Raw genomic sequence first — 22,805 nt, forward strand, 5'->3', positions numbered from 1 at the left:
CTCAGTTGCTCAGTCATGTCCAACTCTTTGTGACCCCACGGACTGCAGCCCTCCAGGCTCGTCTCTCCATGGGGATTCACCAGGCAAGAATACTGGAGTGGGTAGCCATTTCCTCCTCCAGGGGATCTTCCCGACCCAGGGATTGAACCTGGGTCTCCTGGGTCTCTTGCACTGGCAGGCAGAGTCTTTACCCTCAGCCTCCGAGGAAGCCAGGTCTGTATAGTTCAGTGACTTCCAGTTAAGTCCCAAGTTAAATCTCCAGCCTTTGTCTTCACCCAAACTCAGTCACTTGGTTATCCAATAGGCATCTCAGACTTAGCATGTATGGCTCAAAAGTATTGATTCTCCATCCCTATCCCATCATCTTCACTTCCTGGCACTGCTTTTTGCTCCAAACAAAAACTGAAGAGTCATCCTTGCTTTCTCTCTTTTCTGATCTCTCATGTAATCTCAATCCTGTTTATTCCACCTCCGAAACCAATCCCAGTTCCACCTGCTTCTGTCTCTCTTAGCGAACACTAGTCCAAGCCACCATATAATAGCCTTCTATTTAGCTCCCACAATTTCACTTTTCCCCCCACAAACTTGAAGTAATCTTTTATGATGTAAATCAGATCGTGCCATTTTCCTGCTTAAAATTCTTCCAGGGGTCCCCACTGAATTAAGGCTCTTCAGTCCCTGGTGGTGCAGCAGTAAAGAATCTGCCTGCAATGCAGGAGACTCAGGTTCGATACCTGGGTTGGGGAGGTCCCCAGGAGAAGGAAATGGCAACCCACCCCAGTATTCTTGCCTGGGAAATCCCATGGACAGAGGAGCCTGGTGGGTTACAGTCTGTGAAGTTGCAAAGTGTCAGATATGACTTAGCAACTAAACAGCAAATATGTCCTGTCTCATTTCAGCCTGACAGATACCCCCCCACACACACCCAGTCATTCGAGCTCACTGACACTTTAGGGTCTTTGAGCTAATCCTGCCTGTTCACTCTTCCCCCCAAATCATCTCATTTTGTGGCTGGCTTCTTCACTGATTCTCAGTTTAAATGACACTTTTTTCCAAAGATGTTTCTTTACCATCAACGCAGTATCACCTCTAGTCACTTCCTATCACATCAACCTTTTAAAATCCTATTTATTGTGAACTTTTTCTTCTTAATTTATGTGTGTATGTTTGTTTAGTATCTTACTCAGTTCTCTATATCACTCTGTACCTCCGAGAATATAACAGTACTCTAATAAAAATTCTTTAAACAAAAAAGTCTTACTTCATTTATGTACTCACCAGTAAGGGTATGGTGACCCATCACCACTGCCGTGCCTCTTCTAATTGCTGTTGCCAGGTCTGTGCTGTAAGTCACCCCAGGTCACAGCTTATGGACCAGGACTTTTGGTTTAGATATTTCCATGGCCTGCAGCAATATGAGGACAGAGGTAGTGACCATAGGAGTTTAGATTCCAGACGTTCAAATATACTTCTCTCATAGAAAATCTACAATTCCTATTGAAGAACCTCTGATCTGTAATATTGGTCTAATTTGTCAGTTAGTTCAGGAATCCTAAATATCATACATACTTTTTTTGTCTGAGGATACTTTAAAGAATGAAAAAATTATTTCATAAGTAAATGACGTTCATTTTAGGTTAACTTCTAATACGAGGATATCAGTTCAGAGAAATATAAAGAGGTTAAAAAAAAAAAACTAAAAAACCCCTTGGATTTTCATAAACTTTGTGAACTCTGGAGAAGTATCTCATTAGTATATAAAGAATATTATGAGTAGAAGAAAGAATAAAGTAAAAAATAAAATTAAAAGTATGAGAGTTTAAACTGAGAAGTTATAGAATAATCAAACAGAAAGTTAATAATTTTTCTCAGCTTATTTTTTTTCAGCTCTGTGAACTATAACCTAAATTAGTCTTAGGGTATTAGTAAATAATTGTTTACCAAATAAAAGCTATCTTTAGTTTGTAACACATTAAGGAATAGTCACATTATGGGGGAAAAGATAATTATATTCCATCTGAAAATTTGATTAATGTCCACAGTAAAAGCCACTTTGCAGTAACTTTCCTATATTATTAATATAAATTTAAAATACTACTTTGTATCCTTGGAAGGCAAAAAAATGAGGCAATTGAAAATTAAATCACATTTTTCCCATATTTAGGGGAGGGAGAGTATGTTTTTCCAATGGTTTATCACAGAACATTTCAATGAGCTAAAAAATGAACCCAGGTCATATATAATTTTATCAAATACAGTCTAGGAAATAGGGTTTAAAAGATACAAAGGCATCATTTCTTCCTTTCCCCTGAACTTTTACACTAAACCAGATTATTATTCAGTCTTTACGTTTTCAGTGATCATCTCATATTTATTTTTAGTCCTCAAATTATGTAGTCAATGAAATTAGTGTTTCGGTTCTCATCTGCTCATTTCTCGCAAGAGAAATCCTTCTAGAACCTACTTCAGTGCTGAGTGGAATGCTTTGAGACATTATATTGTAGATTTCTGGAAGGAATTTAGAACAGTAATATTCCTTCCAGGTGCTTCAGTAATAACCACTGTCTGTTAAACTGACCTCTGGTTTACATGTACTATCATGCTTTGGTATCTTCCGTAGGTAAGTCTGCAAGCCCGTAAGCATCAGACACTGTTTTAAAGGACTACAGATGATGTAGACTGTGTGTCATAAAAAGTTCTTTTTTGTCTGATTTCTTTTTCAGAACTGTTTTCAACTTACTTGTTTCTTGAGCATATTATAATTAATGTTCTATGTCTTGCTCTCCCTTTTTGTCCCTCTTTCTCTCGCTTAGTTGATTTCTGAATGTTTCCCTTTATTCCTGTGATCTTTTCACAGCGGCACTCTCTGGGGGAAGCTTTGCATAAGTCTATCAACAATGTAAGTGAGCGGCACTTACACTCTGTACACAGGGCATGTTGCAGTTTTGGTTTTGCACCAACATCATCACCGCTTGAAAGCTTTAATTTATGATATTAAAAAATACACTTTTTGGCCTCGGTAAGATATATTGTATATGGGTAGCAAAGCTTCTAACTTTCAGCCTTTCGTTTGTGTGTGTGCACACATCTGTCACACTGTATTGATAAGCATGCATTTTATTTTAAAGCCAAGCAAGATTTTACTTCTCAGATATAAAATTCATTATTTTAATATTTGCATTGATAGATATAGTAATATTTTGAAAAACTATCAACTTGTTGAATCTAATAAAAATGGAAATAAATGTAAATGTATTTCTTCTTTTGTTAAAGTAGTTTGTTCTTTAAAAGCATAGTATCAGTTGACTTCTTAAGAGTATCAGATAGTTGTGCAGGTTCTTAGATTCAGAATATATTTTACATTTTAATGTTACAATTATTAAAAGATTTAAAGCAAAATGGAGTAAATCCCTTTCCAAAGAATTGGCAATTGGCAGTGCTATTCTTTTACTTATGCACGCTCAAAAATGCAGATATTAAGCTTCAAAGTAATATTCCGTTTAAACAATAATTAAAAATTTTTTTACATAGGAAGAGAAAAATGAGATTTATTTTCACATCGAATCCATACCCAACTTGTTCTTTAAAATAAGTTAGCAAAGAGGTAAACATCTTCGAATATTTTTCTTGATCTCCTAGGGCAGAGGTCAGCAAGCTTTGTCTGCAAAAGACCAGACAATAAATATTTCTAGTTTTGTGGGTCATGCAGTGTCTGTGACACCTACTGGCCTCTGTTGTTGTATGGAAGTGCCCATGGGCAATAGAAACAGACTCTAGTGTGCCAGTTTCTGACCTAGAGGAATCAAATCTTGAGTCTAGAGTGGTCCTACGAAATTTTTATATTTCAAAACTGTGTCTTTCTACCTCCTTAATTTCTTTCTACTGTGTAAGAAAATTTTTATCTGTTCTTTATGTTCAACTTTCCTGTCTATATGAAAATTAGAAATGCATGAATACATTTAATGCCATTATCTTTAATGTATTTTAAAGTGGTACTCAATGTTGGCAAACTAAGGCTACATTTAGAATTTTTTAATAGTCACATAGAGCATAGTAAGAATTTGGGCATGGTTGCTCTATCAATCCAGACTTTCTGACATGAATGCTAATTGGGATAGAAATAAGAACCCCAAATAAGATATGATTGATTATTGTCAAAAATTATTTGAGTTGTACTTCAAAATACTTGTGACAACACAGTCACTTTCCCCTAAACAGTTATAAATGAAAAGGTGTTCATTAAAATAAAAACAATTTAATTTAAATCTATTAGTAATTGGATGAGAATGCCTTGATTCATCTCCTACAAAAGTGAAATCCTCATTAATTAGTTCTCTTTTGTAACATCATAGTCACTGAGGACGAACTATTCACTCAGACATCTCCCAAACAAGATGTGACCTTGTCAGTATCATTCACCCGACTGAGAGCTACCCACCTCCTCCACACACTGTTTAGCCAGCCTTCCATGCAAGAAGTTTCCCGCTATATGCTGTCTTGTTCTAAGAGAACAAGTAATCGTTGATGCCTCTGTTCTTTATAAAAACTTGGTAATTTTTTTCAACTAAAAAGGAGAGGATGACTGGAAATATTCTAAAAATATCATAAGGGCATTAAGTAGGCATTACTGTGGTTCTCAATCAATAAACTCAGCTTACAGGTCTTCTTAGAAAATACCAGAAAATTATGGATGATTCAGTATTTTCCTGAATGGTCATAATGTCAGAAGCTTAAGATGACTTTTCTTAGCCAGGCCCTTCAAAAATAGCAAATTAGAGATTAAAAAGGAAAACAATAGAAAGAAATTAAAATATTCAAACAGTTTCAAATATTTTACATGAGCATTTATATAAGTTGTTGACATAGTAATTAATTATTCTACTGTCCTCTACTAGGCCTATGTAGAGGTTTTTAATGTTGCCTTATATATTTGAGGGCTTCCCTGGTGGCTCAGACGGTAAAGCGTCTGCCTGCAATGCGGGAGACCCAGGTTCGATCCCTGGGTTGGGAAGATCCTCTGGAGAAGGAAATGGCAACCCACTCCAGTATTCTTGCCTGGAAAATCTCATGGATGGAGCCTGGTAGGCTACAGTCCATGGGGTTGCAAAGAGTCGGACACGACTGAGCGACTTCACTTCCTTCCTTCACTTATATATTTGAAAGTATTGAACTGAATATTAATATCATGTAGTTTAGACTTTCTAATAATTTATGTTGACCTTTCCTGTCAAAATTAACAAGTATTCTGGCTCAACACAATTCCACAACTCCATACCTGTAATTTATTGAAAAATGAAATTGTACTTAAACATCCTGTTTTTCAATTGCTTTTTCTTACTTATTTTTCTTGTTTTCACAAAAATTGAATGAACCCTCTTAAACGAAGCCGCTACCCTGGAAAGCAAGTCATTTTTAAAAAATCATAATTTATAGGACAACCTTTTTCAAAAACACACAGAATCACTAGATAAATTGTTCACCAGGGAAAATCCCATGGATGGAGGAGCCTGGTGGGCTGCAATCCATGGGGCTGCTTAGAGTCAGACACGACTGAGTGACTTCCCTTTCACTTTTCACTTTCACGCATTGGAGAAGGAAATGGCAACCCACTCCAGTGTTCTTGCCTGGAGAATCCCAGGGACGGGGAGCCTGGTGGGCTGCAGTCCATGGGGTCACACAGAGTCGGACACGACTGAAGTGACTTAGCAGTAGCATAGGAGAAAAGGCCGTAGGTAATATTACTTGAAGAAGATAGTTGGTTTTCCTCCTTGATCTCATGAAATGAACTGAGAGCAGAGGACAAGTAAAAGACCAGGGCTTCAAAGACCTCTCTGGTCATTGCCTTAAGATGCTCATTAAAGAAGCAGCCAGAGTCTGAGTTTTATGAACTCCAGAGCAGTGGTTCTCAACTATGACTGCGTTAAAGTCATCTGAGAAACTTCAAAACGAGAGAGAGATTCAGCCTTCTGATAGACTCAATGAGTATGTGTTTAGATCATTTATTTTAGGGTGTTTTGGTACAGCGTTTGTAATAGCAAAATCAGGTGAGATGATCTGAATTTCCATCAGGAAGGATTAAAGTAATTATAGTGTATTTATACTTTGAATGATGTCTACTGGGATAAATTTTGCTTTAAGCAGCGGAACACCCAGTTAACCGTGGCTCCTGCTGTCAGGACACTCAACGAGGTGCCCAGGCACTCTGTGCACCTCTGCTTTGCCATGTTCAGTAAGTTGGCCTTGGGACCTCAAGCTGGTCATGTCATGGTTGCAACGTGGCTGCTACAGCTCCCCCTTCCATGTTCTCGAGCATCTATGCTAACACAGGAGACTCTCCGCTAAGCAGTGTTTTAATCGGGAAATGAAATCTCTCCCCCTCCTCCAAATTCTCCACATGCTTCCTTTTAGCTTATTAACTAAGAAGGGATGATACGACCTTAGAGTTAGGTTACTGTGACTTTCTTATCCCAGTCATAATTCACTCCGTGGGCTGGGAGAGGGGCCTGCCTTCTTGAAGATCAGGATTTTTCATTCAGTTCCTGAACAAACTCAAGACTTCAACTCGTTGTGAAGAAAGAAAAAGGGGGAGATGGGCATTTGGGAAGGAAGAAATGGTGCCTGCCATTTGCATTATCTGTAGTCATTGTAAATGCCCCCATGCAAGGAAAAACAAACCTCTAAAACCAAATTTTTTGGCCTCCCTAGTGGAGAAATCATTAACCATCATTAAGTAAATCCATGAGTATACTCAGCATGAAGGGAGCTACATATTGTTGAGTGTTTGAAAAGCTATAGCAACACCTAAGGATCTTGACACCCTCATTGTTTCATGAAGGAAGTTGATGTTTGTTTCTCTGTTTAAGACATAGGGGATGTTCGTTCCAGCAGCAGCCCCATGGGTCTCTGTTTCAACTACTTTGGACATTAAGCTCTGGTCTCTTGAGGTGTGCTCTGGGGCCCCCAAGTAATTTTTGTCATATCATGCCAGATGTACACTCTACGTGGTGAAAGTCATCCGTCCACCTGTTTACACATAACATAGTTTAAAAAAAAAGCAGAAGAAAACAAAACAGGAAATTAAGAGAGAGAGAAGTCATGAGAGTTTTGGGAGACACATGCCTAAAATAAAACAGTTAACAATTTGGTGCACAGTCTTCCAGACTGTTATTTGTCATTTATAAATAAATAGAGATGCATGCAAATGCAAAAAAAAAAAAAAAAGTCTTGGGAGATATCAAAATGTTAGAACTGATTACCCTTAGGGATTGGGATTTGATGAGGAAAGGGAAGGAGGGATACTTTCCCTAAAAACTCCTTTATTAAAGAAATTTTTTTTCACAACAAACACATTACTTTGGTAGTTAGAAATTATGTTAGATGGTCTGGGCTCAATTCCAGACCTATTTAATCAGAATAGCCAAGGGTCAGTGGCTGGGCAAGTACATTTATTAAAATCTGCAGAGATGATTCTGATATATAGCCAGGTTTGAGAACCACAGATTACATTTGCTATCTCAGGATATTCTTTGTTCTGAGGATAAGCTATTTGTTTATTTTCTGTATTGTTTGGAGAAGGAAATGGCAGCCCACTCCAGTATTCTTGCCTGGAAAATCCCATGGACCGCGGAGCCTGGTCGGCTACCATCCATGGGGTCGCAGAGTCAGACACGACTGAGCAACTTCACTTCACTTCACTTTCATTTCTGTAGTAAGATTTTTGTTAGGGGTAAAGAAAACTAGAGTGCATAAGAAACCAAAGGTTGTAAGTAGGACGTACATAGTGAATGGCGTATCTCATGTTGACATCCTATCGTGTCCAGTACCTCAGATTTGATATTTCAGTTTCTGTTTTGAGGGATTTCCACAAACACCATTGCAGAGGTGCAGAATCTTTGTGAAACCGCCCTGTTGGAAGGAGGTAAAGCTTTCCCTTATTCAAAAAAATGTATGTATATATCTTTAATTTTGTCTTTTTGAAATTTGTACAGCCTTGTTTTCAAAAAGATAGTATTTTAAGTGGTAGAGATCAGAAGGTAGCAATTACTGTCAGTGAAGTTTGGCTTTTAAAATTATTTGCAAAGTATCTGGGAGTAGTAGTAGATTAGTAGAATATTGATTAGGAGAATATATTATTTGATTAGGAGAATATATTATTTAATTCATATATAAACTGCTGTGGTGAGAATTTTTTAATTAGGATGAAAATCTTTTCTAAAATATTCTCTTCGGTTCATTTAAAATCAGCAAAATAAAAAGCTTTAAGGTTTAAAATTACAACAAATGTGTAGAAACTTATACCATATACTTCATAATTTGAAAATAATTTGAAGCAACTAGTACTGCTTCCCATTTATTCAACAAATGCTTTTCTGCAATACTGTAATGAGAGTATTGATCTAAGTTACCCAGACTATTTAATGCAAAGGGTCTATCTTTGTTTTATTTTAAATTAATGAAGTTTTATATTAATATGTATTTCCATAAAGTGTACTAAACTCTGCTGTTTAAGTTATAGCTATAAAACAGCTCATTTTACATTGCTTTGCTCATTATTTCTGTCTTTAAAGTGCCATGTAATTTTCATGCTGAATAAAGGCTGACAATTTAATGCCATCTACTAATTTAATTTTTAAAAGAGCAAAATAAGTTTTGATGCTGCATTGCATGATGAAGGCTTCCTGCTTACAAATAATGTTACTGTTTTGAGCATGACTCCAAAGATTTTTAGATAGCCTTAATATTATTTTCATATGCTTTCAAAATTAAGAATATAAAGTGTCTAAACTAAGTATACTTGAGGACTAAATTGCATGATAATGTCTGTTTGCATATACTTTATATTTGCTTAAATATAAAGATTAATCATATACCCTAAAATTAAAAATATTACTTTGGTGTTCTTTCAAGGTAAAGTATATTATGATTTAAAGTATTTAAGCTGGAGAGGTTTAAAAAGTGTGGTTAGATTTTAAATGTATACCTGTTTCAAAACTGTGGTCTTAATTAATTTTAAATGTTGTACTTTATAAATTTCATCCTTATTTGGTTCAAGTGTGAGTCAAATTATAGTCAAATTAACATATGGGAGCTGTTTTTGATGCAGTGACCTTTTGAAATAGATAGTTCAGGGGAAAAAGCTACACTGCTGTGAACTGACTGGCTTCTTACTAACCTAAATGCACCCTGATTGGAGGACAGGACCCAGGGCCACCACTAGCCCACGTGGTGCCTGTGTACAAATCAGCATGCTGTGCCACTTCTCTTTGAGTGGACTTGGATGCATGCCAGGGCAGATGGCTTGGTGAGCAGCTTGTTCACTGGGTAAATTCGTCCTCACTTGGCCCCCAATAATAGCTTTGATAGGATCAGTCATTATTCTTTATGTAACGTAGTCTTTCCCTAATGTTCCCATATATGTTCTAGCAAGTTGTCACCAGGGACAAGGCAGTCACATGGGTCCCTATTCTGGGTCTGGGACTAGGGTTGAACTTGGGAAGAGAGTGGGTAGGAGCCTTGTCTATTTCAAGAACCAGCTAACTACTACTTTACACATTGGGGTTCACAAACACACATTTTGTTACCTTTTTACCCTTTTTTGATTCTCTTTTCTGTGGAGGTTGTCTTTAATATTCATTTCATCCTGATTTTCTTTGCACAAAATGGTGAGAAATCACATGACATGTTTGTTTTGGCCCTCCAGCTCACACAAGGAAGGCTTAGCTGTTGCTGTGCCTTTCTCCTGCAGTTTCTGCATTCGCAGGTTTATTTGAGCTGTAAATCGTCAGTGCTACTGCCACTTAGAGGGGTATGGAGTTGCGTTGCCTGGGGTCAGAGTGTTGCAGTTCACCATGACTCTAAACATGGGAATAACCTCTGAAATCTTAGGCTTATTTGGAAATTAGTGAGTAGAATTCATGTAACTTTCAATGGGTAAAGTCACTTCTTTGGAAATACGTTAAAACAGATTGAACATGTGTCAGTAGCATCATTTCTCATCAGTACTTGACCCTCTCCACAAAGGCATGTGCTAAGCTTTTCTACTAATCCTGATGTATAACCTTGCCCTTGTGCCAGACCCTTGCAGACAGCTGTCGCTTACCTGAAGCTCGGTGTAGTCTGTGCCTGTTTCCTGCTGCTGGCCTCTGCCCTCTCCTGTCTTCCAACTCATTCTTTCTTACTTTTCTTTCTCAGTTTGCATTGCTGGTGATTCTTCAGCCTATCATTTTCTTTCCCACGTACCTTCATGGTGAGACATGTGAGGCAGCCCATGTCTACCTTCCATCAACCAAAAGAAAGTATTTTCTCATTTACAGAAAGTCACTTTAAAGTCCTTTCTTTCCGTTAGCTTTCTTGGCCACAGAAACAGTGTTATCTACATATAAACACAGCATCCTATTATTTAATGGGACACATTTGACAACTTTTTATCTGGTTTCCTTAAGCTCCCGTTAGCCTCAGACTTGTAGAGTACGACTGAGTCGCCTAGTTTCAAGTTTATGGTTTCGTTATATGAGAAGAGAAACAGATCAAATAAAATGGTTTCAACAAATGTATATGTGAACACACACACATATATGCAGATGCTTATACATATTTTGTGCTTCTGTTGGTTAATAAAGGTCTTAAGTATTTTAAAGCATGCAGAGGCGGGTGCAGATATATTAAGGGTGATGTTTTCAATAGGAGGAACAAATAAGTTCTCCATAGTGAAAGAAAAGTACCTGTCCTTATTACAAGGCTGTAACCAGAAGACTGTGAGAGGTTTGTGATTTTTAAAAAGCTTGAAGTTTTGCAAATCCTTTTGAATTAAATCAAAATTCAAAAATAAAAACTTTTTTACACAAGAATTCTAAATTGATAAACTGTTTAAAGAGTACTTCTGTAATCCTCAAATAATTTTAGCTGGCTTTCATTGAGCAGTTAATCTTTGTACGTGGGAAGAACTATTCTGAGTAAACTGTGTGTAGAAATGCTCTTTTCTGTCACATGGCCTGATGAGGTGTTGACCGAAGCAAGTGGCAGAGCAAAGATTTTAACTCAGAGCCCTCAGCCTTAAACAGTCCTGTGGCTCAGCAGTGGAGAATCTGCCTGCAGTGCTTGAATCAGAGAAAATGCGGGTTCAATCCCTGGGTCTGGAAGATCCCCTGGACGAGGGCACGGCACCCCAGTCCAGTATTCTTGCCTGGAGGGTCCCGTGGACAGAGGAGCCTGATGGGCTACAGTCCGTTAGTTGCAGAGTTGGACACGGCTGAGGCGACTGAGCGCCCGTGCACTGAAAACAGAATGAAAGCGGTAATACCTACAGATCAGCTCTCCAGGATATATTATTAAATATTTTAAGTGGGCACTTGAAGGCAGTGATTTTGCAGTTGTTAATATCTTTAAAATGCCTTTTCCCCTTAAATAGGCACTGTGTGAAATAGGCCTTGTATTTATTCCTCTTTGTGTACCCTCCTGTGGCGCAGATTTCCCTCCTGAAACAGAATCTGGAGATGCAGCTTTCCCAGTCTCAGACCTCTCTGCAGCAACTGCAAGCCCAGTTTACACAGGAGCGACAGCGACTTACACAGGAGCTCGAAGAATTAGAGGAGCAGCATCAACAGAGACATAAGTCTTTAAAAGAAGCACACGTCCTTGCATTTCAGACCATGGAAGAAGAAAAGGACAAGGAACAAAGAGTAAGTTTTAGGTGACATACGTTCAAATGTAACCCAAGATTCTAAAGAACTCATTTTTTGCTCCAAAAAATTACATATTGCTTCATTTTAGTGTGTTTTCTAGGCTATGAGTTCTTTTAGGGGTCACAGTGATGAAACACATGCACTAATTGTACACTGTAGGGCTTCCCTGATAGCTCAGTTGGTAAAGAATCTGCCTGCAATTCAGGCGACCCTGGTTCAATTCCTGGGTCAGGAAGATCTGCTGGAGAAGGGATAGGCTACCCGCTCCAGTATTCTTGGGCTTCCCTTGTGGCTCAGCTGGTAAAGAATCCACCTGCAGTGTGGGAGACCTAAGTTCGATCCCTGGGTTGGGAAGATCCCCTGGAGAAGGGAAAGGCTACCCACTCCAGTATCCTGGCCTGGAGAATTCCATGGACTGTATAGTGCATGGGGTTGCAAAGAGTGAGACACGACTAAGTGACTTTCAGTTTCACTTTAATTGTACACTGTAGCAGACATATGTTATTTCTCTTTCCCATGATAAGGCCAAGGTCATGATAAGACCAATGCTCTGGTTTGTCATGTGTTAGCAGTGATTACATATATTTAGTCATTATTATCATCACTATAATCTCTCAATACTGGTCTTGAACTTAGTCTTTCATCCAATTTTTAATTTTTTTTAGTCTAGATCTACAAAAGATACATGTGCCCAAAGCTTTTAAAGTTTTTATCTCCATTTTTTCCCCTCATGCTTTTTCTTATGTACAGAACTCACAATGAAATGAAATTGTAGACATTTAAAAATAGTATAATTCCTGTATACTGTTTGTATCACTATATAGTGATCACTCAGAAAAGATACATTATTGGTTTTATTATATGCCAGAATCTTCCCATATCCATTATTTAGTTCTGTGTTAAAATGTTAGTTGGACATAGCCTTAGTGTGATTAATTTTAGAGTAGTTCATTTCTTAACACTGTATTTCTCAATTTCTTTTAAGGACCTTAAGGATAATTAAGATAAAGATGTGATAGAAAAAGTTACTACTAATAATATTTACCATCCATACGGTTACTACATATACACATTTTAATCCTTTATTTGGGTATAGACACTATTTTAAGAAATGGTATGTTATTTAAAAATTGTTAAAACAAAAATGTCATACTCTTAAAAACAACTAATTTGCCTGTACAGTAAGTTTAGTCTATTGATGTTGTCCAAAAAAATCAAGGGAGTTCCTTTGGTTAATAATTCAACCTTAGCATTGCTAAATACTCTATTCATCGGATTCCATTTGTCAATTATGATAACACATAAACTTACATGTCATACTTTAATTTTATACATACAGCCTTTTCAGAACTATAATCATTTTTCAGAAGAAATCAGAACCGGCAGTTTTATTGTCTGTCGTTAGGTAGCCAAGCTAAACCTAAGTCATGTTGTCTGTACTCACAGTCCTTTATTTTACCTATATTCAAAGGAACCTATACTTTATGTTTCAGGAAGAATATAAGTAGGCAAATAATACTTTTTAAAAGCATTTTAGAGTAGTGATTGAAGAAACACAGCCCTACTTATAATGTGGTCGCTTTCTCGGAAACTTTTATAGATTACAGTAAGAAAAACCCTTCCTGGCACAGTCCATTCTCTACACTTGAAGTACCCTGAGCTTTGTTTTCACACTCTTGTGGCCATGTATTTTCTCCTCGTCTTGGCAACATGTATGTAGTCTGTTCCTCTGGCTAGGCTTTTAAAACTAACCATATGAAAGTCTTCAGTTCAGTTTTCCAGCTACATCCTCTCAGAGCATTTGCTTCTGTTCACAAATGCAGGAGCAAAGAAAGGATGACTGTAGGAAAAGCTATAATTTTTAAGGTTGAAGTTGTAAAAGCCCTCCTCTCTTTTCCTAATCAGGAGATCTTTCCTGATCTGCCCTCCTCCACCTCTTCGCTGAGTCTAAGTCTGTGCACATAGAAGAATTATTTGTTAATTTTTGGTGGTTTACATCTCCTTAGCAGTTTAAGAAAATAGCTTTATTTGGAAACTGCCCTAGGTAAAGGGTCTGTATCTCAATACAAACACTATATATTGACTCTGATTCATGATGATTATGCTCCTGAAGTGAACCTACTAGTTAATTGTCTAGTGATGATCTTATATCTAGTTTTCTTGAAATGAGTTAGAGAGCTGTTTTCCTTAAATAATGAGTTTTCGTATTTTTCCTGTTTTGTTTGCATTTCCCTTCCTGTAGTCTAGCATGGTAATTTGAGTATGTTTCTCTCATTCTAGGCTCTTGAAAGTCATTTACAACAGAAGCATTCTGCAGAGCTTCAGTCATTAAAAGATGCACACAGAGAATCAATGGAGGGCTTCAGGATAGAAATGGAGCAGGAACTTCAGACACTTCGGTTTGAATTGGAAGATGAAGGAAAGGCTATGCTTGGTATTTTGAAATGATTATAATCCTATCATATTTATTTTTGCATCCTTCTAACTTGAAATTCAATAAGAAATTACAGAACTGTACTCTTAATTTTTGAAACCTCAAAATGACCATCTGAGTGTTGTTGGTATGTTATTTGAAGTTACTGGATGAAGCAGCAAGTGTTGGCGGAGTAGAACGGATAGAACACAGATGGTAAAGTGGGGTTCCCTCAACGTTCTCTGTACTTCGGCTGTGTAAGCGACACACAGAGGTGCTTCCGTTTGTCGTTACGGGACTAACTGGAGTTAGTCCGCGACATCGTACTTCCCCACTATCAAGTGCCTGAAAGGAGTAGACGAGCATGGACCACATGTCCTTAGGCTGCATCATCATATTGGTTTTTTTTTCTCCCGACTTTAGGATTTTGTTTCGATGGGAAAAGTCATGTTTCGGTCTGACTTTTTGTATGGGTATTTATAGAGGTTATATTAAATAGGATTTTTATCTTTGAGGTGTTGAAATCATTACCTTTTCTATAGAAGATAATTGAGTTTGGAAAAAACTGAAATGCACTTAAAGGGTTTTTTGTTTGTTTTTAATGTCATTCAATAACTTTTTATTCCTGTCATTTTATTTTCCTTTTTTTTTTTTACCAAATTCTCCTAAGGTTTTTCGTGTCTTTGTCATGCTTCAATGAAACATTCTTTTCAAAGTAAGAATTGAGAAAAAAGAAGACCAAAGTTGTGAATATTTGGGGCCTCAAATGGAAAACCAGTTGACCCCTTTCATCATCTCTACTATTGCTGGGAGTTCTAGGCCAGGTCATTACAGCTCTCTCCTCTTCCTGAGGAGAGGTAAAGATGGGCCAAGTGTTGGAACCCTTGTCCACTGGAACATGATTTAAACATGTCTTTGTTGACAAAAGGACTTCTTGTGATTTCTTAAACTTTTTATCTTGAGATAATTGTAGAATCACACGGTGGGCATCCCCAGTGGCTCGGTGGTAAAGACTCTGCCTGCAAAGCAGGAGCCGTGGGAGCCACAGGTTTGATCCCTGGGTCAGGAAGATCTCCTGGAGAAGAGCATGACAACCCACTCCAGTATTCTTGCCTGGAGAATCCCATGGGCAGAGGAGCCTGGCAGGCTACAGTCCATAGGGTCGCAAAGGGTCAAACACAATGGAAGTATCTTAGCATGCACACAAACCTTTTATTTTGAGATGATTCACATGAGGCTATATAGTCACGTGTGGGCTTCCCCGATGTCTGAGATGGTAAAGAATCTACCTGCAGGGCAGGAGACCTGGGTTTGACCCCTGGGTTGGGAAGATACCCTCGAGAAGGAAATGGCAACCCGCTCCAGTATTCCTGCCTGGAGAATCCCAGGGACAGAGGAGCCTGGTATGCTGTAGTCCATTGGGTTTCAAAGAGTCGGACACAACTGAGCGACTAACACTTTTACTTTCATAAGAAATAGTATGGAGAGATCCTCTGAATGCTTTACCCAGTTTGCCCCACAGGTAACATTTTCAAAACTAAAGTACATGTCACAGCCAGGATGTTGACATTGATGCAGACACAGGAGACACAGTACATTCCCATCACTGTTCGATCCCTACTGCCTATATATAGCCACATGCACTTACTCCCTCCCCATCTCTAATTTCTAGCAACCATTCATCTCTTCTGCATTTCTTTAATGTCATTTTAAGAACATTGTGAATGGAATTGTACGATGTATAACCTTTTGATATTGGCTTTTTTCCACTCAGCATAATTCTCTGCAGGTTCATTCAGGTTGTTATATGTATCAGTAGTTGTCCCCATGGTATCGACCTCTCATATTTGTCTTCAGCCACTGAAGGACATCCATTTGTTTTGTGCAAATTTAGGCAGGAGTTGGTCATATGGTAATCATATGTTCAGTTTGTTAAACATCCCCACCAGCAAGCTGTGAGTGACCGAGTTTCTTCACATCCTCACCAGCATGTGATGTGTCATTTTGTATTTTAGCCATTCTGGTAGGAGTGTAGTGATATCTCATTGTGAATTTTACTTTGCATTTTCCTAATGGCTAATGGTATTGAGGATTTTTCCACATGCTCATTTACCATTTGTGTGTCTTCTTTTCCAATTTGATTATTTCTGTTTTTACATCCATCTGTGGCTTCAGTGACCATCTATTGTGCTGTGACTCCAAATATGTATTTCTAGACCAAACTACTTACCTTGTGAATTAGATTTATACTTTTTATAGCTTTTTAGACTGTTAGATATTCTAACTCACACTCTGTGTTTTAAAATATTAGCGCACTATCTCCCTCACTTCTAAAATATGTTTCCATTTCTAAAGTTTCCACTTGAATTTATGGTTTACTAAGTTGCTGGAACTATGAATCTAGAAGGTGCCTTCAACTTTTTTTCTTTGGCTTCCGCATCCTGTTAGTTCCTCCTCTTAAATATTCTCTGTATCTGTTTCCTCTCCTTTTATCCCTCTGCCACACTTGATTCATGGGTGTACCATTTCTCACCTGAATTATTGCCACAGCCTTCTTGCTGATCCCTCTTCTGCAGTCCATCCTCCAGACTCCAGTTGGGTTAATTTTTGCTAAACTCAAGTTTAGCATGTGACTTTAATCCTTCAGTGACTTCTTGTGTCCTTCCTTAAGTTCTGAAGCAGCCCAGCACCAGGAGAAACAACTTATGAGGCTCTTGGGAGGAGCCTAAATTGACTTGCTACAAGCACAGCATTTTTTTTTAAACAAACTTTTTATTTTATATTGGGGTATAGCCAATTACAAATATTGTGATAGTTTCAAGTGGAGAACAGAGGGATTCAGCCATACATATACAAGTATCCATTCTCCCCCAAACTCCTCTCCCATCCAGGCTGCCACATAATATTGAGCAGAGTTTCCTGTGCTATACAGTAGGTCCTTGTTTGTTATTCATTTTAAATATAGCAGTGTGTACATGTTCATCGCAAACCCCCTAACTATCCCTCCCCCTGGTAACCATAAATTTGTTCTCTAAGAAGCGTAGCATTTTTTTGAAATCTCATGTTTTAGCTTTGAAATTTGTAATTTGTATTTTACTCATATCTTCAGTATTAATATAAAAACAGTGACTTTTCCAGAAATCTTCAGGTCAAATTCATTTTTCAGAAGATGGCATAGGTCGACACATTTTCAAATGTCTCAGTTTGAGGACCGTGAATCAAAACATGCAATGGAAAGCATTTGTATCAAAAAGCTTTCTCAGAACTGTGCTCCATTGTCTTTCCAATATGACTGCTTGCTCTGTGGGCACTTGCCACACCAAACTTTTTATAGTTTGTCTGATAGACCAGGTTCTTTCTGCTTTTGCGTATGTTAGCCTGTGTTACTGTGACAATTCCTTTGTGATCCTATCCCCAGTGTCCCTCTCCTAGGAAATCTGGGTTCTTGACACCCCCCTGCTCTCATTATAACTCGTGTTCATCTCTGATACCCCACTTAACTCCTTGACATGATGTTTTTCCCTCTAGCCTGTACAGTTATAAAAACAAGGTTATATTTTATTCTCCCCTAGTATAGTACCTGGCATTTGGTAAGTGTGGATTTTATGAAATAATCTCAAATTCAGATTAAAATGATGACTTCCAAATCACCAGGAACATTTACTCCAGATAGTGCTTAACATCATTGAGGGATATTGTGGAAGAAGTCTTACTTGGGTGGGAAGTTCCCTCCTAAATATGTTATATTCTACTAGTGAGTGAGAAGAGTTTTAAAAATTTCCTTTCCGTTAGCACCTTGCTTGCAAAAGGAAAGCTTATATAGAAATATCTTGATTCATTTGAGCAGCTGAAAATTTTCTTATCCTCATCAAAGCTAGATGAACCTCTAAATTGATACTTTATGATAGTCTAAGGAGGCATACACAGTTTTATGATATTTTAATGGAAATATATATGTCCTGATTTTAGAAAATAATACTTTGTGAATATTTTGAAATTTTTATAATTTTTATCTAAAATACTAATATTTTTAAAATACGCTAAATCCCTTTTTCCCTTGGATTCCAGCTTCCTTACGCTCTGAACTAAACCAGCAACATGCAGCTGCAATTGATTTGTTAAGGCATAATCATCATCAAGAATTGGCAGCTGCTAAAATGGAATTAGAGCGAAGCATAGACATCAGCAGAAGACAGGTAAAAGAGCATTGTGTTCTGTGATGACTTCTTAAATGTGAACAGATTTGAAAATTTCACAATTTTATGAAAATTATTTTGTAATAACTAATATTTCACTATTAATTATTTACTGTCTATATTAAAGAGTTGTTTTTAAATAGAAATAGGTAATTTGACTTTAGTATAATGGTCAGTTTATTTCATGACCTTTCAGTTGAATATTTTGAATTTTATTTGCATTTTGAGTGAAGCATTGAAGCGTGAATAATACAAAGAGTGAAAACAGAATACTATAAAACAGCAGTGTCCAGTGGAACTTGCCATGATGAGGGACCTGTTGTTTTAATATATCTGTCCTAAGGTAGTCACTAGCCAAACATGTCTAGTGTAACCAAGGACCTGACTTTTTAATTAGTTTTTATTAATTTATTTAATTGATTTCAGTTAGTTTAAACTTGACTATAAATAGCCATATCAAATAGCACAGCCATAGAAGTAGCAGGTCCTCAGGAAGAAAAAAGATAATTTGTACTTCCATATCACTAGCACAGCTACTGTTCACACTTTAAATTTTTCTCATAAGTGCTATCTTTAATTAGATAGTTTGTATCCTGAATATATGTCTGGATGAAATGGATTTCTAGGCATAGTACAATGAAGGCCAGTCCTTATCAGTTTATTACTAATGACTTTCACTTTGTTCTTCAAATATGTTAAATGGTCAGCTCAAATTTTTCTTCATTACTAGAAAGCTTTGAATGAACTACCTTATAACCACAGAAGTAGTTATGTACTCTTCAGCTAGGCTGCTGCTGGAATTGACAGTGTCTAGGTCTGCAAAATTTGTCAAAAGCAGTGACTTCTAGGAAGATGGAAGGGAGCTTATCTGTCAGACAAGATAACTGCTTGACCAGCATGAAGCAGATGAAGTCTTCTAAGCAACAGGATGTGTGTGTTTAGGGATGGCCTTCATTAGAGGCTGGTCCTTTTTAAATTAAAGGTCAGTGGTACCAGCATTTTACATCAAGACCACATAACTTACTGAGTACATAAGAGCCCTGTGTTATAGTCTCAGCTATGCCACTGATTATAAGTCATCCTTGGACAAATCCTCTCTTTGGTATTGTTTTCTTAATCAGTAAAATGAGGGAGATGTGTCTATATGGTCTTTCGAGTCCCCTGTGGCCCTGAAATTACTGAAGCTGAATCTATATAAACACTTCTTTATATATATGAGAATAGAGGTTTCCTGGTTTCAGCAGTTTGCTTTTGAAGCAATGTCAGATTTATTACATTTGACGTTCCAGAATGTCATTTTCTTCCCCTTAAACAGAGAAAGTGAAAAGGTAGAAAACTTTTCAGAACTATCTATTTTCCAGAGTAAGGAGCACATGTGCAGAATAACAGACCTACAAGATGAAGTAAGACACAGAGAGCATCACATCTCAGACTTGGATAAGGAGGTACAGCACCTTCATGAAAATATAAATGCCCTAACCAAAGAATTGGAATTTAAGGGAAAAGAAATTCTCAGAATACGAAGTGAATCCAACCAACAGATGAGGTACGCCATTGATTACTGCAGAAGGAATTTGCAGTGTTACCTGAAATACTGTTGCAATGGTTTTCAACAATACATGCCAATTTTCATGACTAGATAGCCTTCCAGTAAGATACTGAAGACCAGTTTTTACTTTGTTGACTATGTTATCATTTGACAGTAAAAGAAATGTTTATATTCTGAATGATGTATATGCATTTACTAACTTTTCAAATTATATACAAGTAAAATCTTTAAAAAATGTTATTTAAAAAAGCATTAAAGGAGACAACTTTAACAAGCTAGATTAGAGCAAAGTAAGTACTTTACTTTAGACTGTTTCCGATGATTTTCTAATTTTCTGTATATAATACCTAAAAAGCATTTCAAATCTGGTAGAATATAGAAAGTTTTGAAAGCTTGACTTCAGAATAACATTCTCTTAACTAAAAATAAATTAAACAGGTTGCATGAACAAGATTTAAACAAGAGACTCGAAAAAGAGCTGGATGTCATGACAGCAGACCACCTCAGAGAGAAAAATATCATGCGGGCAGATTTTAATAAGACTAACGAGCTACTCAAGGAAGTAAATGCAGCTTTACAAGTGTCGTAAGTCACCTTATGGTAAAGAAAGTTCACGTGTGGAGAATAAATAAATTGAGGAGCACTGTGTCTCACCTCAGGTTAGCTAGTCTTGAATCGAATTAAGTGATATTTTAAGAAGAAAGCTTAATGCCATATTACAGATGGTAATTGCAATATATTATTTAATTAGAAGAAGGCGGTTGAATGAATATGTGTAATCAGCTGCTACAGTTGTACTAGGTCAATACTTGTCCAAAGACTGTCCCTCAGGGATCGTGAACCATCACGCCATGGTGAAAACTCAAAAGATACCCATACTGTGACCAGCGGGATTATGATGGTCCTATCTATATTAATAATATGTATTTTGCAAAATACCAAAATATTTCAAAGAAACAAATATGCCTCTTAATGGTAGTGATTCCTTGTAAGAACTAGACTAGGAGATATTGGGAATGGAGAAGAGCAAAAACTTCCTTCTTATTTTGTATTACTCTATTTACACATTGTTTGAATTCCTACAAGCATTTGATTGTTTTATGATTTAAAAAATCAATAAAGGTAAAATATCACAAAATTACTACTTATACATTATATATAGTGGCTCCTGTATAGTTAAAACCCAAAGTTCTAATTACTGGTTTATGTTTTTGTTGTTTTTTTTTTTTAAACTTACTTGCCCCTCTCTTTTTTACACTGGTTTATAAACTTCTATTGCCAATGCACCTGGCATCCACTCCATCTCTGTGGCCTAAACTGTGGTCCAGTTTAAGTTATCTCAGAAATAATTTACTTTGGGCTGCATCATATGGTTCATTCACCTTCAGCCTCTCTTTTTCCAATCAATTAAAAAGACTTCATTAAAAAATGTAAGTATTTCCACATAGTTTGATAAAGTCAAAATAGTGACTTAATTCCACTACCCTCAAACTTTAGGCTCGGGTGTGCCTTCTCCTGCCTCATCCCACAGCCATCCGTATCCCTGTCTGTCAGCCACACCGACCCTCTCAGTTTCCTTCTGAGTCTCCTGTGTTGTCTACAGTCTGGAATAAGCTTCTGTGTCATTCCTACCTGTTACCTTCTTCCAATCATCCTTCATTTCCTGCATTTAACCAGCTAAGCCTCATAGTAAATATTGCTACATATGTACTGTATATGCCGAGTTTCACTACAGCTGAAATAGAAAACAGCACCCCCACCGCCACCCCTGACCTCTACCCCAGCCACTGGCATTTACTTCAGCGGTCTCTGAGGTGAGATGCTCTTTCTGATGGACCTACACAGAATTTTCCCATCAGTAGGCACTCAGTGAATATTTTACAAGTAAAACTTTTGAGGATTCTCTATAATATTTACTACTTCATAAAGTTACCATTGAAATGGTAGAGGCTCATGAGATGATTGCCTCAGTCATAGTGGTTTTTGGTGTTTGTGGTTACTGGAGGTACTTTTAAAATCCTTTTGAGCTGCAGTTAAGAGCTCAGATACCTGCTTTGTAGAAGAGCTCATATCCTCAGGCATTTTGCAGAATGAGTTACAGTAAACCCCAGGGCTGGGCTTTCCCTTCCTCTGACATCTGTGCTATTTGTCAGGCAGAGGCTGCAGAATCTCCCACTTCATACTCTGGAAAAACACGCTCACAGCAATAATAACCTCTGTCTGCCGTGTGTCCTGTCTCCTTAGGAATGCTAATTTACAAAGAGTAAAGGTTATATCGTTTTTACTTCGTTCTGGTTTTTATGGTTTTGGACATTATAAATTTTCAGTAGATAGTAACTAATTTAGTTTAATATTCAGTTTTAATCAAAGAATTGGTATTGCTCATAATTCAAGTACTTTATCTGATTTTCTAGATCTACCATTTTTTTCTGCTTCAACCAGGTCTATGCTAAACCAACCATATTTCTTTTTTCAGCTGCTGTCTTCATGAAATTAGCCTCTAGTTTTAGGTATCTACTCATTTAGTTAAAAACACACACACACACACAAATGTATTTAGACCAGCAACATCTAACAGATTTTTCTGTAACAGCAAAAATGTCCAGTATAGTAGCTGCTAGCCACAAAGGTTATTGAGCACTTCAGAGAGTGGCAGGTGAAACCAAGGAACTGAATTTTTAACTTCATTTAAGTTTAACTAATATAAATGTTAATAGCCACATATGGGCTAGTGGCTTCCATATTAAAAAGAAGAATTTTAGACAGTTGGATATTTCTGACCCATATCCTCAAATGCAGCCTGCTAGGATCTGCTGAATGGATTTAGACAGAGGTGGAATGCAGGAAGGGTCCATCTTGGTTTAAGGAACTGGGGAGAACAACTTTTGGCCTACTTTCAGCCTGTTTCAAAGAACTAAGGGCACCCTATTAAAGTTCCTAGTCAACTGCATGCTGACTTTGAAGCT

The 22,805-nt window shown here is 37.3% G+C and overlaps 1 protein-coding gene across 8 annotated transcripts in view; it reads left to right on the top strand.

The window, feature by feature from the left end:
• Positions 1–22,805, top strand: part of FAM184A (family with sequence similarity 184 member A) — a 161,991-nt gene that overhangs the window by 126,759 nt on the left and 12,427 nt on the right. For 6 of the 8 annotated variants that reach the window (XR_001918521.1, XM_018053008.1, XM_018053010.1 and 3 more), the window contains exons 10-14: positions 11,466–11,678; positions 13,962–14,115; positions 18,163–18,290; positions 19,652–19,836; positions 20,278–20,424. Coding sequence is in view for 7 of the 8 variants with exons in the window: in XM_018053008.1 (XP_017908497.1) it covers positions 11,466–11,678; positions 13,962–14,115; positions 18,163–18,290; positions 19,652–19,836; positions 20,278–20,424 (827 nt within the window). In the remaining variant the exon portion in view is untranslated. The remainder of the gene's footprint in view (positions 1–11,465; positions 11,679–13,961; positions 14,116–18,162; positions 18,291–19,651; positions 19,837–20,277; positions 20,425–22,805) is intronic. The other 2 variants (XM_013966404.2, XM_013966405.2) reach the window with 1 other exon arrangement.

Source organism: Capra hircus, chromosome 9, assembly GCF_001704415.2.
Source record: "Capra hircus breed San Clemente chromosome 9, ASM170441v1, whole genome shotgun sequence".
Taxonomy (NCBI): Eukaryota; Metazoa; Chordata; class Mammalia; order Artiodactyla; family Bovidae; genus Capra; species Capra hircus.